Source organism: Macaca thibetana, chromosome 11 (genome assembly GCF_024542745.1).
Source record: "Macaca thibetana thibetana isolate TM-01 chromosome 11, ASM2454274v1, whole genome shotgun sequence".
Classification (NCBI taxonomy): Eukaryota; Metazoa; Chordata; class Mammalia; order Primates; family Cercopithecidae; genus Macaca; species Macaca thibetana.
In genome coordinates, this window is record NC_065588.1 from 51994991 (window position 1) to 52010928 (window position 15938).

Consider the following 15938-nt stretch of genomic DNA (forward strand, 5'->3'; position numbering starts at 1 on the left):
TGCAGAATTGCAAAATCAGGATAGAAAGGGGACTACTGACTCCCTGCCCAGGCCTCCCTGACCCCAGCTCAAAATGCCTTTAGAGCCCAAGCTGCCTCCTATCGGCACCTGCAGCTTCTGCCTGCCTCCATTCCCACTCCACTGGCTTCTGTGATCGAGGGCTGAAATCAGATGCCAAGAATCTGCTTCTGACCTCCTCTGCCCAAATATTTGAGAAGTCACCTCACCACCACAGGAGGAAAGATCAGGAAAGAAGAGAGAGAGAGGCCACCCAAAATTAGCCTGGCTATAAATAGAGGGTCAAGGGAGGGAGGGGAACACACAAGAGCACGCTAGACCAGCCTAGTAAATTTAGACATGTAGATTTCTCTCAAGGAGAAATGAGACCAGAATGTTGGAGTGGAAGATAATATTGTAGGTGAAGAGGGAAATTAAGAAACTAGAGGGGGCCGGGCACGGTGGCTCATGCCTGTAATCCCAGCACTTTGGGAGGCCGAAGCAGGTGAATCACCTGAGATCAGAAGTTCAAGACCAGCCTGGCCAACATGGTGAAACCCTGTCTCTACTAAAAATACAAAAATTAGCCGGTGTGGTGGTGGATGCCTGTAATCCCACCTACTCTGGAGACTGAGGCACAAGAATCACTTGAACCCGGGAGGTGGAGGTTGCAGTGAGCTGAGATGGCACCACTGCACTCCAGCCTGGGTGACGGAGACTCCATCACCGAAAAAAAGAAAGAAAAAGAAACTAGAAGGATCCAGAGAATGGGGTAAGCTCAATATTAAAATAAACTGTTAGAGAACTTCTTGTATTTCAGTCAAGAACTTAGGAATTAGTTAAATTAAAAACTAATGCTGAGCTGGGCACAGTGGCTTATGCCTGTAATCCCAGCACTTTGAGAGGCCAAGGCATGAGGATCACTTGAGCCCAGGAGTTGGAGACCAGCCTGGGCAACATAGGGAGACCCCCATCTCTACAAAAAATACAAAAATTAGTCAAATCTGTGGTCCAAGCTACTCAGGAGGCTAGGTGGGACCATCGCTTGAGCCCAGGAGGTCAAGGCTGCAGTAAGCCGTGATCTTGCCACTGCACTCCAGCCTGGGCGGTAGAGACAGACCCTGTCTCCAAACAAAAAAATGCTGAAACTGTATTATTCCACTCGCATATCATTCTCAAAATGACAAAACTATAGAGATGAAGAGCAGATTACTGGTTGCCAGGGGACAAGGAGGGAGGGGATGGGGACAAATACAAAGGAATAGCACAAGGGGGTTCCTTTGTGGTAATGGGTTTTGTATCTTGATTATGGTGGTGATTATCCAAATCTATACATGATTTAAAACTGCACAGAACTACAAACAAACAAATAAATGCATGTAAAAAATGGTGAAAACTGAGTAAGGCCTGCAGGCCAGTTAACAATACTGTACCAATATCAACTTTTTGGTTTTGATTTTGTGCTATAGTTATATAAGATGTCATCATTAGGGGAAATTGAGTGAAGGTACACAAGATTTCATGTGCTATTTTTGCAACTTCCTCTATAATTATTTCAAAATAATTTCCAAGCCAGACATGGCGGTTCACATCTGTAATCCCAGCACTTTGGGAGGGAGGGAGGCGGATCACTTGAGGTCAGGAGTTTGAGACCAGCCTGGCTAATATGACAAAAATCCATCTCTATTAAAAATACAAAAATCAGGCTGGACGCAGTGGCTCACACCTGTAATCCCAGCACTTTGGGAGGCCGAGGTGGGAGGATCACGAAGTCAGGAGATCAAGACCATCCTGGCTAACACGGTGAAACCCCGTCTTTACTAAAAATACGAAAAATTAGCCAGGCGTGGTGGTGGGCACCTGTAGTCCCAGCTACTCGGGAGCCTGAGGCAGGAGAATGGTGTGAACCCGGGAGGCAGAGCTTGCAGTGAGCAGAGATCGTGGCACTGCACTCCAGCCTGGGCAACAGAGCGAGACTCCATCTCAAAAAAAAAAAAAACAAAAATCAACCAGGCATGGTGGCACACGCCTGTAATCCCAGCTACTCAGGAGGCTGAGGCACAAGAATTGCTTGAACCCACAAGGCGGAGGCTGCAGTGAGCAGAGATAGCACCACCGCACTCCAGCCTGGGGGACAGAGTGAGACTTTGTCTCCAAAAAAAAAAAAAATTAAAATTTTTTGTGCTTCTAAGGATACCATTAACAAAGTAAAATGATAATCCATGGAATCGATTATCCACTCCACTCCATGGAATAGATTAATCCACTGTACTTCAACCTGGGCAACAGAGTGAGACTCTGTCTCAAAAAAAAAAAAAGAAAAGAAAAGAAAAGAAAAAGAAATGTGGCTAGTATGACTGAGAAACTAAATTTTTAAAATAAATTTAATTTAATTTAAAAATGAAAGATTAATATTTTTTATTAAAATTTCCAAAATTTTGGAAGTTGAGAAATGCCCAGATCCAGCCAAGATTTTAGCCCTTTAGCTCCTGTATGAGTGGAAGCTGAGGTTTTCTCTAGCTCCTTCCCTTGTTAACATCTTCTTCCCTTCCATTTGAGATCAGTATTTTTCAACTCCCTCAAATCACACTTTTTGCACCTGTTGTCTCTAGCTTACAAGCAAACACTTCCAGAACACACACTTCAGGGCTACCTTCTCCCTCCACCTCATCTGGCAACAGAGGCTTGGAGCTTATGTCCCAGGGTCAGGCTTTTCCATCCCAACACGCACACCGTGAGGACTTTTCACTTCACTTGCCTCTCCAGCACTAGAATCCTTCTGCCTGCCTCTGAATTCTGGTTGTAGTCAAAGCTTGAACTATGGGAGTGGCTGGGAGGAAAAGAACATAAACGTGATGGAGGGAATTCAGTGGGGAAACAGCTTGACTGCTCCGGTCTTTGAGGGTCCAAAAGAAACCCTTACACTTGAGAAGGACTAGGAGGTCACTCACCAAAGGGAGCCGTTTAGACTGTCTTGAGGGCCCCTTTTCTTTGAGCACTGGCTTCAGGCCAACATTTGGAACTTAGCCACACCACCACCAACCCCCTCTCTTGAAGCCCAGCCAGATTTCCCAGTATGTGAAGCCTTCTCTACTCACTCTGTGTCCTCCCTCAGTCCTCATCCAACCCCTAACAACTCAGCAGCTTCCAGCCCTCTTTGGCCCAGCCAGTCAGTTTGGAGCTTGCTAATTAAAGCTAACTCTGAAAGAGACCTCAAAAAAAAAGGGAAATGAGTGATGAGTGTGGAGTTGCATTCATTCAGTCTAAGGGAAAATAATCTGAGTAGGAAATTGTTAAGGAGAGGTGAGCAGAAAGTGACTTCAAATTTCAAGAGTCATCCTCCAGATAGATATGTATGTGAATTGTGTCCATCTCTACCAAGGACAAGTGAAGCTGAGCTTCAACCACAGCAGAAACTAAGGTTAAATAGTGGATAATAAAGGCCCAGAAAAAGAACAGATGGAGGATAACCCTAGAAAGATCAGATGGGGACGCTAGATACAGATACCCCATGTCCTCTGCTCAGCTCTAGGGCAAAGGAACAGCCAGTGTGCGGGAGAGGAGGGAGAGGTTAATGTCTGCAGAATCCTGGCAGTCTCTATACCGATTGTGAAAATGCCAGGCAGTTGTGCCAAGAAGGGTGAGGGTAATACAGGATGGGCCTGACACTCTCCCTGAGTCAGCCTAATCTTAACATTTAGACTCACCCTTGAGAGCCCCCCAACACCAACCCCCCACATTAGCCCTCACCCTCTGTTTCACTTATCCCATGTCACCATTATCTTGACACTTCCAACCCATGTCCTTCTCTCCCAGGCCTCACAGCTCTGGAGGTGAGGCACCAGGCATTTCCAATCTGCCTCTATTTTGCTTGCTCACTGCAGTTGGAAGCTGGAGCCAGAGAGGGGGAAGGACTGGGCCAGGCTGCCCTGTGATGTTCTCACTCTTCCCGCTTCTATTGATTAGCCCTTCTCTGGAGCAGAGCCTCTTCCCAAACACTCCTCCCCTGCCAGGATTCCCTACAGCTCATGCCCAGCAAGCTAGAGGGGTGTAATGATTAGAGATACGGAGATTCCCAGAAAAGTGCTCTGGGTCTACCCTCCTGGGGTCTCAACTATGGTGTATGCAGTATACAGTGGTAATACTCAGGCTCTGGAGTCAGATAGCCTGGATTTGTATCCTAGCTCTACCACAAATGAACTCTATTACTTAACTGCCTTGTACCTCAGATTCTTCATCTGCAAATTTGGGATACTCATAATAATATTTCACAGAACTGTTCTAGGGATGAAATGAATTAATGCATGGAAAGTGCTTGACCTGTGATGAGTCCTCAGGAAATGTTTAAAAAGAAGGCACAGTACACATATAATTTAGATGCATACACACAGTATCTCACGTTTTTATTAGAATTTTTATTTTGGCACTTAAAATGTTTTGCTTTATCTACCACTTAAGCATTTCATGTGCTCCTCCTCACTAATCCTTTGACAGCTGCACATCTCCCAGGATTTGGGATGCTATTCTGCAAACAGCTGAATGAATCATTCATTGATCAGTAATTCTCAAATCTTACTCAGAAAATTCAAGAATGTTTTCTTCTAACTCAATCAGCACCCATTTCTCCCCCCCGCCCCCGGCAAGTAAATATAATGAAGTCAACTTCAACTATGCCAATGAATCACAAAATGAGAGAATGTCAAAGTTGGAAATAGTTTTAGATATGGTTTAGCCCAGTGAGTCTCAACCCCGAATACACATTAGAATCACCAGAACAGCTTTTAAAATATACTGATGAGGCCTGGCGCGGTGGCTCACACCTGTAATCCCAGCACTTTGGGAGGCCGAGGCAGGCGGATTACCTGAGGTCAGGAGTTCAAGACCAGTCTGACCAACGTGATGAAACCCCGTCTCTACTAAAAATACAAAAATTAGCCAGGCGTGGTGGCACGCGCCTGTAATCCCAGCTACTCAGGAGGCTGAGGCAGGAGAATTGCTTGAACCCGGGAGGCGGAGGTTGCAGTCAGCTGAGATCATGCCACTGCACTCCAGCCTAGGGGACAGAGCAAGACTCTGTCTAAATAATAATAATTATTATTATATACATACACACACACACACACACACACACACACACACAGATGTTTGGTCTCCACTCCTTAGATTCTATTTAATTAGTCTGGAATCAAGGCTTTTTTTTTTTTTTTTTGAGACAGAGTCCCACTCTGTCACCCAGGCTGGAGTGCAGTGGTGTGATCTCCGCTCACTGAAACCTCCGCCTCCCAGGTTTAAGCGATTCTCCTGCCTCAGCCTCCTGAGTAGCTGGGATTACAGGCGCGCGTCACCACGCCCGGCTAATTTTTGTATTTTTGTATCTTTAGCAGAGACAGGGTTTCACCGTGTTGTTCAGCCTGGTCTGGAACTCCTGACCTCGTGATCCGCCCGCCTCGGCCTCCCAAAGTGCTGGGATTACAGGCGTGAACCACCGCGCCCGGCTAATCAAGGCATTTTTATAAGCCTTGTGATTTTTGTGATTCTAATGTTTAGATTCTAATGCTTAGCTAGGATTGAGAACCACCGATTTAATTCAATCCCTTCTCCTAGTTTTACTAAAGAGAAAACTAGAACCCAGAGTGGTAAGCAACTTGCCCAAAGTCACCCAACATGTTAGTGCAAAGTGCACCGAGAGAGATTGTACCAGTAGCAATAGGCTGATGATGTTTATATTTGTTCTCGTTGGAGTTAATCCCGGAAGCATTTCTTTTTAGTTCACAGAGGCCTTATATAAATTACTTTTTACTTTGGCACAGCACTTAAGCTTCTGCTAAGACTGAAATGGGTTCGCATTCCTGACCACAAAAGGACAGAGATGAAATTCGACATTCACACCGCCCGCCAAGTTAGCCAAGCTCCCTAGGAGGCTGTCTGAAGTGCCTAAAATGCTTCCCTACAATGATCACCCAGAGTTGAGAGACTTCAATGGGGTAGTGAGAAGAAAGAGGGTTGGGAGAGACAGGAAAGCATTCTCTCCCTGAGGGAAGGAACTGGGAATCAACTGAGAACCAGCTAGCACTGCCAGGAGGTAAGGAGAGGGAAGGAGAATAATTTAAATGAGCCCAGGGAGCTTCTGCTCCCTCAACAACCAAACGGTGATAGACGGCCTGGCACCACCAGCCCTCGAAGCCTGAGAGCCACAGAAAATGTTAAAAACTGGCTTGGCAATATGAGTATTAAAAAATACTTCTTCCAACACTCACCAAAAAGTAAGCTCCCAATAAAGAAAAGAGTTCACCTGCCCTCCGCAACCCTCTACCTCCCTTCCCCGCCAAGATCTTCACCCAATGTCTCAAAAGAGGGCGGTTCCCAACCTCACGTGACACAGCGGTCACGTGACATGGCCCCGGGGAGCCGAGGTGAGCTTTCCAGCTTCCAGAGCCGGAGGGGGCCCGGCGTACCCAGCCCCCAGCCCGACGTGACCATGCTGTCCCGCCTCCTAAAAGAACACCAGGCCAAGCAGAATGAACGAAAGGAGCTACAGGGTGAGCCAAATATCCTGTCGGCAGTTTTCTTTCCGGCCGCGGCCTAGCTTCAGCCCGGAGCCTGGATCTCGAGTGACTACCCATATCCAGGGAAGGACGCTAGCTAGCGGGCAACGGGCATGGGGGAGAGGGAATTTCAGGGCGGCTTTTTTTTTTTTGAAACTCCTTTCCCTTGCCAACTGGCTCTGGTCCCTTGGGCAATACTCCGGTCCCCTCGGCAACGCCCCTAACCCCCGACCTGCCGCTCCTCAGCCCCGCCCGTGCCCCGGAGCGCCTGCCTATTGGCCCTGGGAGCCTCTCGTCCTGGCGGTAGGAAGGAGTGACTCTGTAGGGAGGAGGGTGTGAGGAACCCTCCAGAGATGGGCTTCTTGGAGGCCTGAAACCCCCGGAACGGAGGTGGGGCACTTGTTTCCTGAGTCCGGGCTGGAAATCTCGGAGTTACCGATTCTTCGGCCAAGATAGTGGAGAAAGAGTGTCTGGGAGTCGGGAGTCCTGGGCGCTGCCGCTGACTTCCTGGCGTCCCTGAGTGAGTCCGTTTCCCTCCCAGGGTACCAGTTTCCTCATCTCTAAAATGAAAGAGGTTGCGCTATGTTTTTGCAAGGTCCTTTTCAGCTCCGGCATTCAGAGATTAGTTAAGAAATTTCGGCAACTAGCAAAATAGTAATGGGTGGGTAAGGAACCTTTAACACTACTCCTCAAAAACCCAAGTCTCCCCTCCAATTCCTTTTCCCCCTCTCCCCAGAGAAGAGGAGGCGAGAGGCTATCACTGCAGCGACCTGCCTGACAGAAGCTTTGGTGGATCACCTCAATGTGGGGTATGAACCTGTTTCTCATCAACACCAGTTTCCTCCTTCCCCAACCCGCCCAAGTTTAAGCACTGGCCAGTCTGGCCCTCAGACCGCTGTTGAAGGGGTGGGATGTTCCACTAATTCGCCTATCCTAACCCGCCCCTCCCAGCTCTACGTAGAGAAACTTGAGTCAACTCTGAGTCCTAGCACTGGGCAAGGGAGGAACAGCTGCAGTGGTTAGAGAAGCAGCCAGATTTCCTCTTCCCCACATTAACTTCCCTGGCATTACAACTTGATGCCATCTGCCCACCTCCCTTCACCCTTCCAAGTCCAGCTGTCATTTCAGCAGGAGGGAGAGCACCCTCCTTCATTACAGCTTACCACCCTCTCCTTGCCTCCCACCCTCTGGCAAGCCTGGGGAGCAGCTGGCAGGAAAGAGATGGCACAGCTGGTGGTGGTGAGAGTAGAACCTGTTCCAGGAGCTATGGCAGAGCCAGGCTGGCTGTTACCTTCCTGCTGGGTCTCTGGGGACCACACCCTGCCCCAGCTCTAAATGAGAATGCCAGTAACAGCCAAAGACTTGGGAAAAAGCAAAGAACATTGTCTCTTGACCCTGAGTGACCCAGAAGCGTGCAGAGATGATGATTTGCTAGTCTGCCTGTTGGAAGAAAGGCAGTATGGTACCTTCCACCCCAGGTCAAGTAGAGCAGCTTGGTGTGAATCCAGAGACTGAGTCATCCAAGTGATCCATGCAGGGGCTGGGGTCATCTTCATTATTCATCATGGGGGAAGGTTGAGAAAAAGAAAGTTGTGGTTGGGGCCTCTGATCTTCCTTCGCTCCAGACACCTCTCTTTACTCAGTGTGAATATAGAAGCAGGTGGTCAATGGGGAAAACCAGGAGTTCAGGAACTCTCAGGGGAGTCTGTTTCAGTTCCTACCCCACCCTTGACAGTGACCCAGCTGTCTCCCAAAAAGAAGGGACAGGGTCTGCCCTCCCACATTGGCGCCTCCTGGGCTCTGCTGTGCCCATCATTAGTGAGATTGGCCCCGGCTTCTCCCTCTTCTTTTCCTTTGCTAGAGGCCACCCCACTTTCAGCTTAGAGGGCAGCTAAGCCAAAGCCAGATTAGAAAGGGTTTTGTGTTGCTGCCCACAGCTCCCTCATTCCCAGGAAAGGAAAACAAAGGCTCAGTCTATCTTGGCCCCTGTCAGGTGTCCTGCCCACTCCCTCAGCCCCCACCAACCCCTTCCCCGCTCCAGCCCACACACATTCCAGTGGGTAGGGGCACCGGATGTGGAATCTCCTGGCTGACTAGAGCTTTGGGGTGGGAAGTGAAAAATTCAGCAGCCAATAAAGGAGAACAATTATTGCGGAGGTGGAGGAGGGCAAAAAACATTGGCAGAAGGTTGGGGACACCAACCCCATGGTAGTAATGGTAACCTCAGCCCGTACCTTGATTGAAAAGAAAAACTAGTGTCTAAGGCAGAAGGGAGGGAGCGTGTGTGTGTGTGTGTGTTCCTTGATCTGTGTGGGCGAAGGCTTGGGAGAGCAACTGAGAGCTGAGGAGAAACCCCTGGGATATCCTCTTTTGACCCAGGGTTTCTGGGGAGGGGTTTGCGCTCCCATCCTACCCCAGCTTCAGGGAGGGGCCCAATTTCCCTCTCCAACTTCTTGCATAGATCCCTGGGCTTCCAATCACTGCCAGATGTGTCCCTCCTGCTGGATTTTCCCGGTTTTTCCATGCCCCTTTTTCCCTCCCAGCTTTTTCCTCAGGGATATCACCCCAGGTTTTCCCTCCCTTCCCCCACTCAGCTGCAGGACCTCCTTTTTGGGGGTTGGAGCTGGTATGTTTCTAGTCAGCTCCGAGCTTGGCTCTCCTGGGAATCCTGGGAGTGAGAGGAAGGAGCTGAGTTTATTTGCATGTACTGGTAGTCATTTGCATCACATCCAAAAATGGCCAAAATTATGAGCCCTGATTCTTGGCTGAACTCCCACTGCTGCAATGGAATATGAGTCCTGGAGACCACCCCCAACTAGCTGGGTGAGCTCATCTCCTCCCTCTTCCAACCCCCCAGTGTGGCCCAGGCCTACATGAACCAGAGAAAGCTGGACCATGAGGTGAAGACCCTACAGGTCCAGGCTGCCCAATTTGCCAAGCAGACAGGCCAGTGGATCGGAATGGTGGAGAACTTCAACCAGGCACTCAAGGTGGGCCATACTCCCTACCTCACCACCCCAATCCTGGGTCCCCATTGGCTGCCTCAAGTCAGGTTACCTCTGGTTTAGGTCAAGGAGGAAGTAGGGTGGTCCCAGAAACCCCATCTATAGCCCCAGTGTCAGAAAAGGTAGAGAGAGAAAGAAAAGCAGTTGGTGGGTCCAAGTAAAGCCTTTTCCAGGAGATGAATAAAACGTATTCCCCAGACTGGAAGCCATACTCTACCCATTCTGATTCCTGGGCTCCCACCTCCTCTCCCCCTTCCCAGGAAATTGGGGATGTGGAGAACTGGGCTCGGAGCATCGAGCTGGACATGCGCACCATTGCCACTGCTCTGGAATATGTCTACAAAGGGCAACTGCAATCTGCCCCTTCCTAGCCCCTGTTCCCTCCCCCGACCCCATCCCTCCTACCTCACCCACAGGGGGAAGGAAGGAGTCTGACAAGCCTTGAATAAAACACAAGCCTCCATTTCTCTGTGGTGTGTTTCGAAGAGCTACTAGCTCCTGTGTTGGGGGTGGGAGTGGAAGGTTCAAAGGTGGTTTCCCTGAGGGACAGGTATCTTTTGGGTAGAGGGTGGAACTAGCTTCCTCTTACTGTCCCAACTCTCTTCTCCTCCATGGCGTTTGTGCAGGTGTCTGTTACGCAAGCAGAGGGTGGGAGTTCCCATCCCTCCTATGAGAAGGTCCTAGCAGCCCTGCCCCAAGCTTCCTAATTCAGGACTTATTTCCTACAGAAGAGAAACAAGGCAAGGTACAGGCCTGGTCCCCAGCTCTGGCTCTCTGCCTCGCCACGTGCTCATGGCCTCTCCCAGGCTAACACTAAGCAGTGTCATGAGTCTGAGCCAGGTGGGAGATTAATTCCCGGGGGCGCTTCAGGGCTGAGAAGGGGGAGGAATGACAGGTCCAGTAACCGTTACCAACAGAGCAGTGCAGCTGCCATCCTTGACAGCTCCCTCCTCCTCGGAGACCATGACATAGATGGTCAGGAACCCAGGCTGAGAAAGACAGCCAAGGGGTGGGGGAGCCTAGGCAAATCTGGCCTCTGCCAAGTCCTGGCTTCAGCCAGGCAAGCTCCAGCCTCCCTGGCTCCTCCTCCTTCCCAGCCCTATCCCCACCCTGTCACACATACACTTAATACGCCTGGCATCTAAGTCCACCAACTCCAGACTTTGGCCTTAGCAGTAGCTAGTGTGGGAGGCTGGGAAGACTGGGAGGAGTCTCTTAAACAAAAGCAAAAGAATCAGCTTCGGGTGCTGTAGTACCTGCCAGCTTTCCCCCCAGGAGGTAAGTAGATACTGGGAGCTGGGGGAACTATGAGAAGACTAGCTAGATATTACATGTATTGCCAACTCAAAACTTTCAGCTTTTAACATGCTTCCTCACACATTGTCCCCTTTGATCCTCCACAACTCTGAGGTGGACCTGGTGGGTCTTAACCCCACTTGGTAGGTGAGAAAATAGGTTGAGAGAGACAGTGAGATGCTCAGCATCACACAGCAAATCTGAGGCCACCAGGACTAAATGCAGGGTTCTTGGCCCTATACATCATTCAAACACAAGACCCAGGTTGCATATAGAAGGTTCAGTGTCCCTGGTTTAGTAGGAGAGAAAGTGAGAGGCAAGCAAGGAGATGCCTCTGCTCCATACAGCAGGTCTGTACACAGGACCTGGCTCATGTGGCTTTAGTTAAATTAGCCACAAATACAGGGTCTGCCCACATCTTTGCTTTGCACAGATGAGCCATAGTTGGCCAATTATCTGCCAACCAGATAATTTCTCAATATGCTCACACCAGATGCTTCCAGCTAGGGAAGGTATTAGGGGAAAGGGCTTGAGGGCCGCAGTAAACTGGACAAGTTTTTCTGCCCAGCCTAGGCTGCCACCTGTAGGTCACTTGGGCTCCAGCTATGTGGCTGCCTCTGCTGCTGGGTGCCTTACTCTGGGCAGTGCTGTGGTTGCTCAGGGACCGGCAGAGCCTGCCCGCCAGCGATGCCTTTGTCTTCATCACCGGCTGTGACTCAGGCTTTGGGCGCCTTCTGGCACTGCAGCTGGACCAGAGAGGCTTCCGAGTCCTGGCCAGCTGCCTGACTCCCTCTGGGGCCGAGGACCTGCAGCGGGTGGCCTCCTCCCGCCTCCACACTACCCTGCTGGATATCACTGATCCCCAGAGCGTCCAGCAGGCAGCCAAGTGGGTGGAGACGCACGTTAAGGAAGCAGGTAAGTATGGTAGACCACTAGGAATATGGTGTGGGGTATCCTGATCCCCACAGTGACCCCAGGAGTCACCTGCAAGGGCTGTGGTAAGCTAAAGGGACTATTTGAAGAGGAGCAGTTGTTTTCAGATGCTCCCAGGAAGAAGAGGGGGCTGTGGGAGTGCCTTACCTACCCCCAGCATCCTTCTCATCTCCCCACAGGGCTTTTTGGTCTGGTGAATAATGCTGGTGTGGCTGGTATCATCGGACCCACACCATGGCTGACCCGGGATGATTTCCAGCGGGTGCTGAATGTGAACACAATGGGTCCCATCGGGGTCACCCTTGCCCTGCTGCCTCTGCTGCAGCAAGCCCGGGGCCGGGTGATCAACATCACCAGCGTCCTGGGTCGCCTGGCAGCCAATGGTGGGGGCTACTGTGTCTCCAAATTTGGCCTGGAGGCCTTCTCTGACAGTCTGAGGTGAGGGGTACAGGGCTCTGGGTTCCAGGACTAAGAGCAGCCCACTCAACAAACATGGGCCAGCAGAGATGGTTAAGATACAGCATATTGGAATAGTTAAGACAGTTTAAGGCTAGACTTCATGAATTCAAACCCCACCCTTATGTAAGCTTTGTGACCATAAGTAGATTACTTCTCTTTACCCATTTTTAACGCATTAGTTTTTTGTTTTTTTGTGATGGACTCTCGCTCTGTTGCCAGGCTGGAGTGCAGTGGCGCGATCTTGGCTCACCACAACCTCCGCCTCCCTGTTTCAAGCGATTCTCCTGCCTCAGCCTCCCAAGTAGGTGGGGCTACAGGCACGTGCCACCATGCCCGGCTAATTTTTGTATTTTTAGTAGAGATGGGGTTTCACTGTGTTGGCCAGGTTGGTCTCTAACTCCTGACCTCGTGATCTGCCCGCCTCGGCCTCCCAAAGTGCTGGGATTACGATGTGAGCCACCACGCCTGGCCTTGCCTCTCTCTCATCTTTAAATAATAAGGTTCGAAGTTCCATGGGAGCACAAAGGAGACATGATGAGGACAACAGGGGAGCAGGGCCTGAGTTCTTTTTGTTTGGTGTTTGTTTTTTTTTTTTGTTTGTTTGTTTGAGAGTTTTGCTCTTGTTGCCTAGGCTGGAGTGCAATGGCAAGATCTCAGCTCACTGCAACCCCTGCCTCTCAGGTTCATGCAATTGTCCTGCCTCAGCCTCCCAATTAGCTGGGATTACAGGCACCCGCCACCACTCCCAGCTAATTTTTTTGTATTTTTAGTAGAGATGGGGTTACACCATGTTGGCCAGGCTGGTTTCGAACTCCTGACCTCAAGTGATCTACCGGACCCTGCCTCCCAAAGTGTCGGGATTACAGGCGTGAGCCACCACACACAGCCCAAGGCCTGAGTTCTTAGCAGAAGTACAAGGCGCCTAAGTTTAGTCCACCTTCTAAGGAAGCCTGCCTTTGTCACCATCACTCAGCAAATAATCTGAATGTCTCCTTTTGTCCCTGTCTCTCAGCCTGAATTTTCCAGGCAGCATCATGGAACACAGGCTTTTTTTTTTAGTTTTGAGACAAGGCCTTGTTCTCACCCAGCATGGAGTGCAATGGTGCACTCACAGCCCACTGCGGCTTCAAACTCCTAGGCTCAAGCAGCTCAAGCGATACTTACGCCTCAGCCTCCTCAGTAGCTGAGACCACAGGCGTGTGCCAGCATGCCTGGCTAGTATTTTTTTTACAGATAGGGTCTTGCTGTGGTGACCAGACCTGTCTCAAACTCCCGGCCTCAAGCGATGCTTCCGCCTGGGCCTCCCAAAGTGTTGGGATTATAGGCATGAGCCACTGCATACTGGAACACATACTTTATACTTGGATTTTTTCTCCCCTCCCCTCCTGCTCCTTACCTATACTTGGATTTCTACATCTATGCCAGAGCAATGGGATGTATCCCCACTTTCCCCATCAGCTTACCCTCCAGCAAATATGAGACTATACCCTTCAATATCCAGCACTCAGGGCTCAACCCTGTGTTTCAGGAACAAGGGAATGGGGTTCCCCTAGGTCAGGAATTGGCAAACTCAGTACTCAAGCCAGATCTGGCCAGCTGCCTACAAGCTAATAATGGTTTTTAGATTTTTAAATGGTTACATTGTAAACTGTTATATAAGTACCTGATAATATCATTAATTTTGTTTCTTGGCCTGTCACGCTTAAAATATTAACTCTCTGGCCCTTTAAGAAAAAAATGTGCTGACCCCTGCTCTAGATCAAAGAAAACAAACCACAAAAATACTTTCCTCCCTCTACCCCACTTGACCCTTGTCCCAGGGCAGTAGGTATCTCCGTCAAAACTCTTGTCCCTGGTCTGTGGTAACTTTCTCAGCTCCCCAACCCATGTCCCTCAAAGTCCCCTCCCTATAGAGCAAGAACCCAGCAACTTCCCTCTGCCCCCCTTCTAGGCGGGATGTGGCTCATTTTGGGATACGAGTCTCCATCGTGGAGCCTGGCTTCTTCCGAACCCCTGTGACCAACCTGGAGAGTCTGGAGAAAACCCTGCAGGCCTGCTGGGCACGGCTACCTCCTGCCACACAGGCCCACTATGGGGGGGCCTTCCTCACCAAGTGTGAGTAGCCAAGCCCACACAGGGCACACGAAGGGAAACAAGAGCGCCAGAAAGGCCAGTCCTGCAGAAGCCTGCTGGGAGGTGGGTGGGGCACCCAGGGCAGGGTTGAGGGTGAGTGGGATGCCACAAGAGTGCCCAGGCCATGTGGAACCTGCCCACTCCCCACACTGAGGAGGGGACTGAGGGTGACAAGCCCAGGGCCCCAGAAGACAGTACCTAAGATGGGCTGGAGTGGGGAAGGGAAACTGATTGCAACCACCTATGGGGTGCAGACCTGAAAATGCAACAGCGCATCATGAACCTGATCTGTGACCCGGACCTAACCAAGGTGAGCCAATGCCTGGAGCATGCCCTGACTGCTCGATACCCGCGAACCCGCTACAGCCCAGGCTGGGATGCCAAGCTGCTCTGGCTGCCTGCCTCCTACCTGCCAGCCAGCCTGGTGGATGCTGTGCTCACCTGGATCCTTCCCAAGCCTGCCCAAGCGGTCTGTTGAATCCAGCCTTCCAGCAAGAGATTGTTTTTCAAGGGCAAGGACTTTTATTTCTGCCCCCACCCTGGTACTGCCTGGTGCCTGCCACAAAATAAGCACTAACAAAAGTATATTGTTTAAAAAATAAAAAGAAGGTGGGCAGAAATGAATGTGCCCAGTGGAAGGCTGACCCCATTTAAGTGCCAACTACTCCAAACCGACATGCTCACGGTCTGTGGCCTGTTCAGTGCCTGCAAAACAGCTAGCACCCACAGTGGGGCACCAAGGAACTGCCTCACATCTACAGCTGCACCTCGAGGAGTGGCCATCAGAGGGCACTTTGATACATTTCCCTTATTTTCTGAAGGGGAGTAAGGTTGCAGTTCAGTGTCTGTACTGGGAATGGTCTTTATAAATCTTGGGGGAGAAGAGCAGGTGATGAAGAGGGGTCGAGGCCACGCTGGGTGGCTTCCATGGAAGAAAAGGCAATGTTCACGTAAATTCTCCTGCTAAGGACACTGGCCACACAGGTGTCAAGGCAACTTAACCACACTTTGAAAGGAGCCGCCGGGCGCGGTGGCTCACGCCTGTAATCCCAGCACTTTGGGAGGCCAAGGCGGGCAGATCACGAGGTCAGGAGGTCAAGACCATCCTGGCCAACACGGTGAAACCCCGTCTCTACTAAAAATACAAAAAATTAGCTAGGTGTGGTGGTGCGCGCCTGTAGTCCCAGCTACTGGGAGGCTGAGGCAGGAGAATGGCATGAACCCAGGAGGCAGAGCTTGCAGTGAGCCGAGATGCGCCACCACACTCCAGCCTGGGCGACAAAGCAAGAGTCCGTCTCAAAAAAAAAAAAAAAAAAAAAAAGGAGCTGGATGCCTTGAGGATTGACCAGGAAGGGAGGTGCTGGGCCCTTAGCGGTGCACAGAAGGCCAGGAAGATGTCCAAGGCAGATGTGGGCTGGGCTCTCCCAGGTGGGACCTTTCTGGAGAGCTGCTTTGACTTACGCAGCAGATGGCTTCATGAATGTTCATAGTGAGCCTGGCAGCGTAAGACTAGGGGGCACTACAGTCTCTGGATCCTCACTTCTCCCACTGCCTGTCCAACCAACACCTT

The 15938-nt window shown here is 50.5% G+C and overlaps 2 protein-coding genes across 53 annotated transcripts in view; both read left to right on the forward strand.

Moving 5' to 3' along the window:
- BLOC1S1 (biogenesis of lysosomal organelles complex 1 subunit 1) overlaps positions 1-10012 on the forward strand; it is a 1086347-nt gene extending 1076335 nt beyond the window's left edge. For 44 of the 50 annotated variants that reach the window (XM_050748973.1, XM_050748986.1, XM_050748979.1 and 41 more), the window contains exons 2-5: positions 6373-6536; positions 7279-7351; positions 9400-9532; positions 9808-10012. In XM_050748973.1, coding sequence (XP_050604930.1) covers positions 6392-6536; positions 7279-7351; positions 9400-9532; positions 9808-9918 — 462 coding nt within the window. In that variant the 5' untranslated portion in view covers positions 6373-6391 and the 3' untranslated portion in view covers positions 9919-10012. Of the gene's footprint in view, positions 1-6372; positions 6537-7278; positions 7352-9399; positions 9533-9807 lie in introns of those variants that run through there. The other 6 variants (XM_050749018.1, XM_050749022.1, XM_050749020.1 and 3 more) reach the window with 2 other exon arrangements.
- Positions 10013-10108: 96 nt separating this feature from the next.
- RDH5 (retinol dehydrogenase 5) lies at positions 10109-15006 on the forward strand. Of its 3 annotated transcripts, none has more exons than XM_050748954.1 (5): positions 10109-10825; positions 11412-11758; positions 11956-12214; positions 14187-14350; positions 14623-15006. In XM_050748954.1, the coding sequence occupies exons 2-5, from the start codon at positions 11449-11451 to the stop codon at positions 14844-14846; spliced, it is 957 nt and encodes a 318-aa protein (XP_050604911.1). In that variant the 5' UTR covers positions 10109-10825; positions 11412-11448; the 3' UTR covers positions 14847-15006. The 3 variants fall into 3 exon arrangements, with proteins under 3 accessions (XP_050604911.1, XP_050604912.1, XP_050604913.1); XM_050748955.1 differs by having other exon boundaries at positions 11417-11758; XM_050748956.1 differs by having other exon boundaries at positions 11564-12214.
- The last annotated feature ends 932 nt before the right edge of the window (positions 15007-15938 follow it).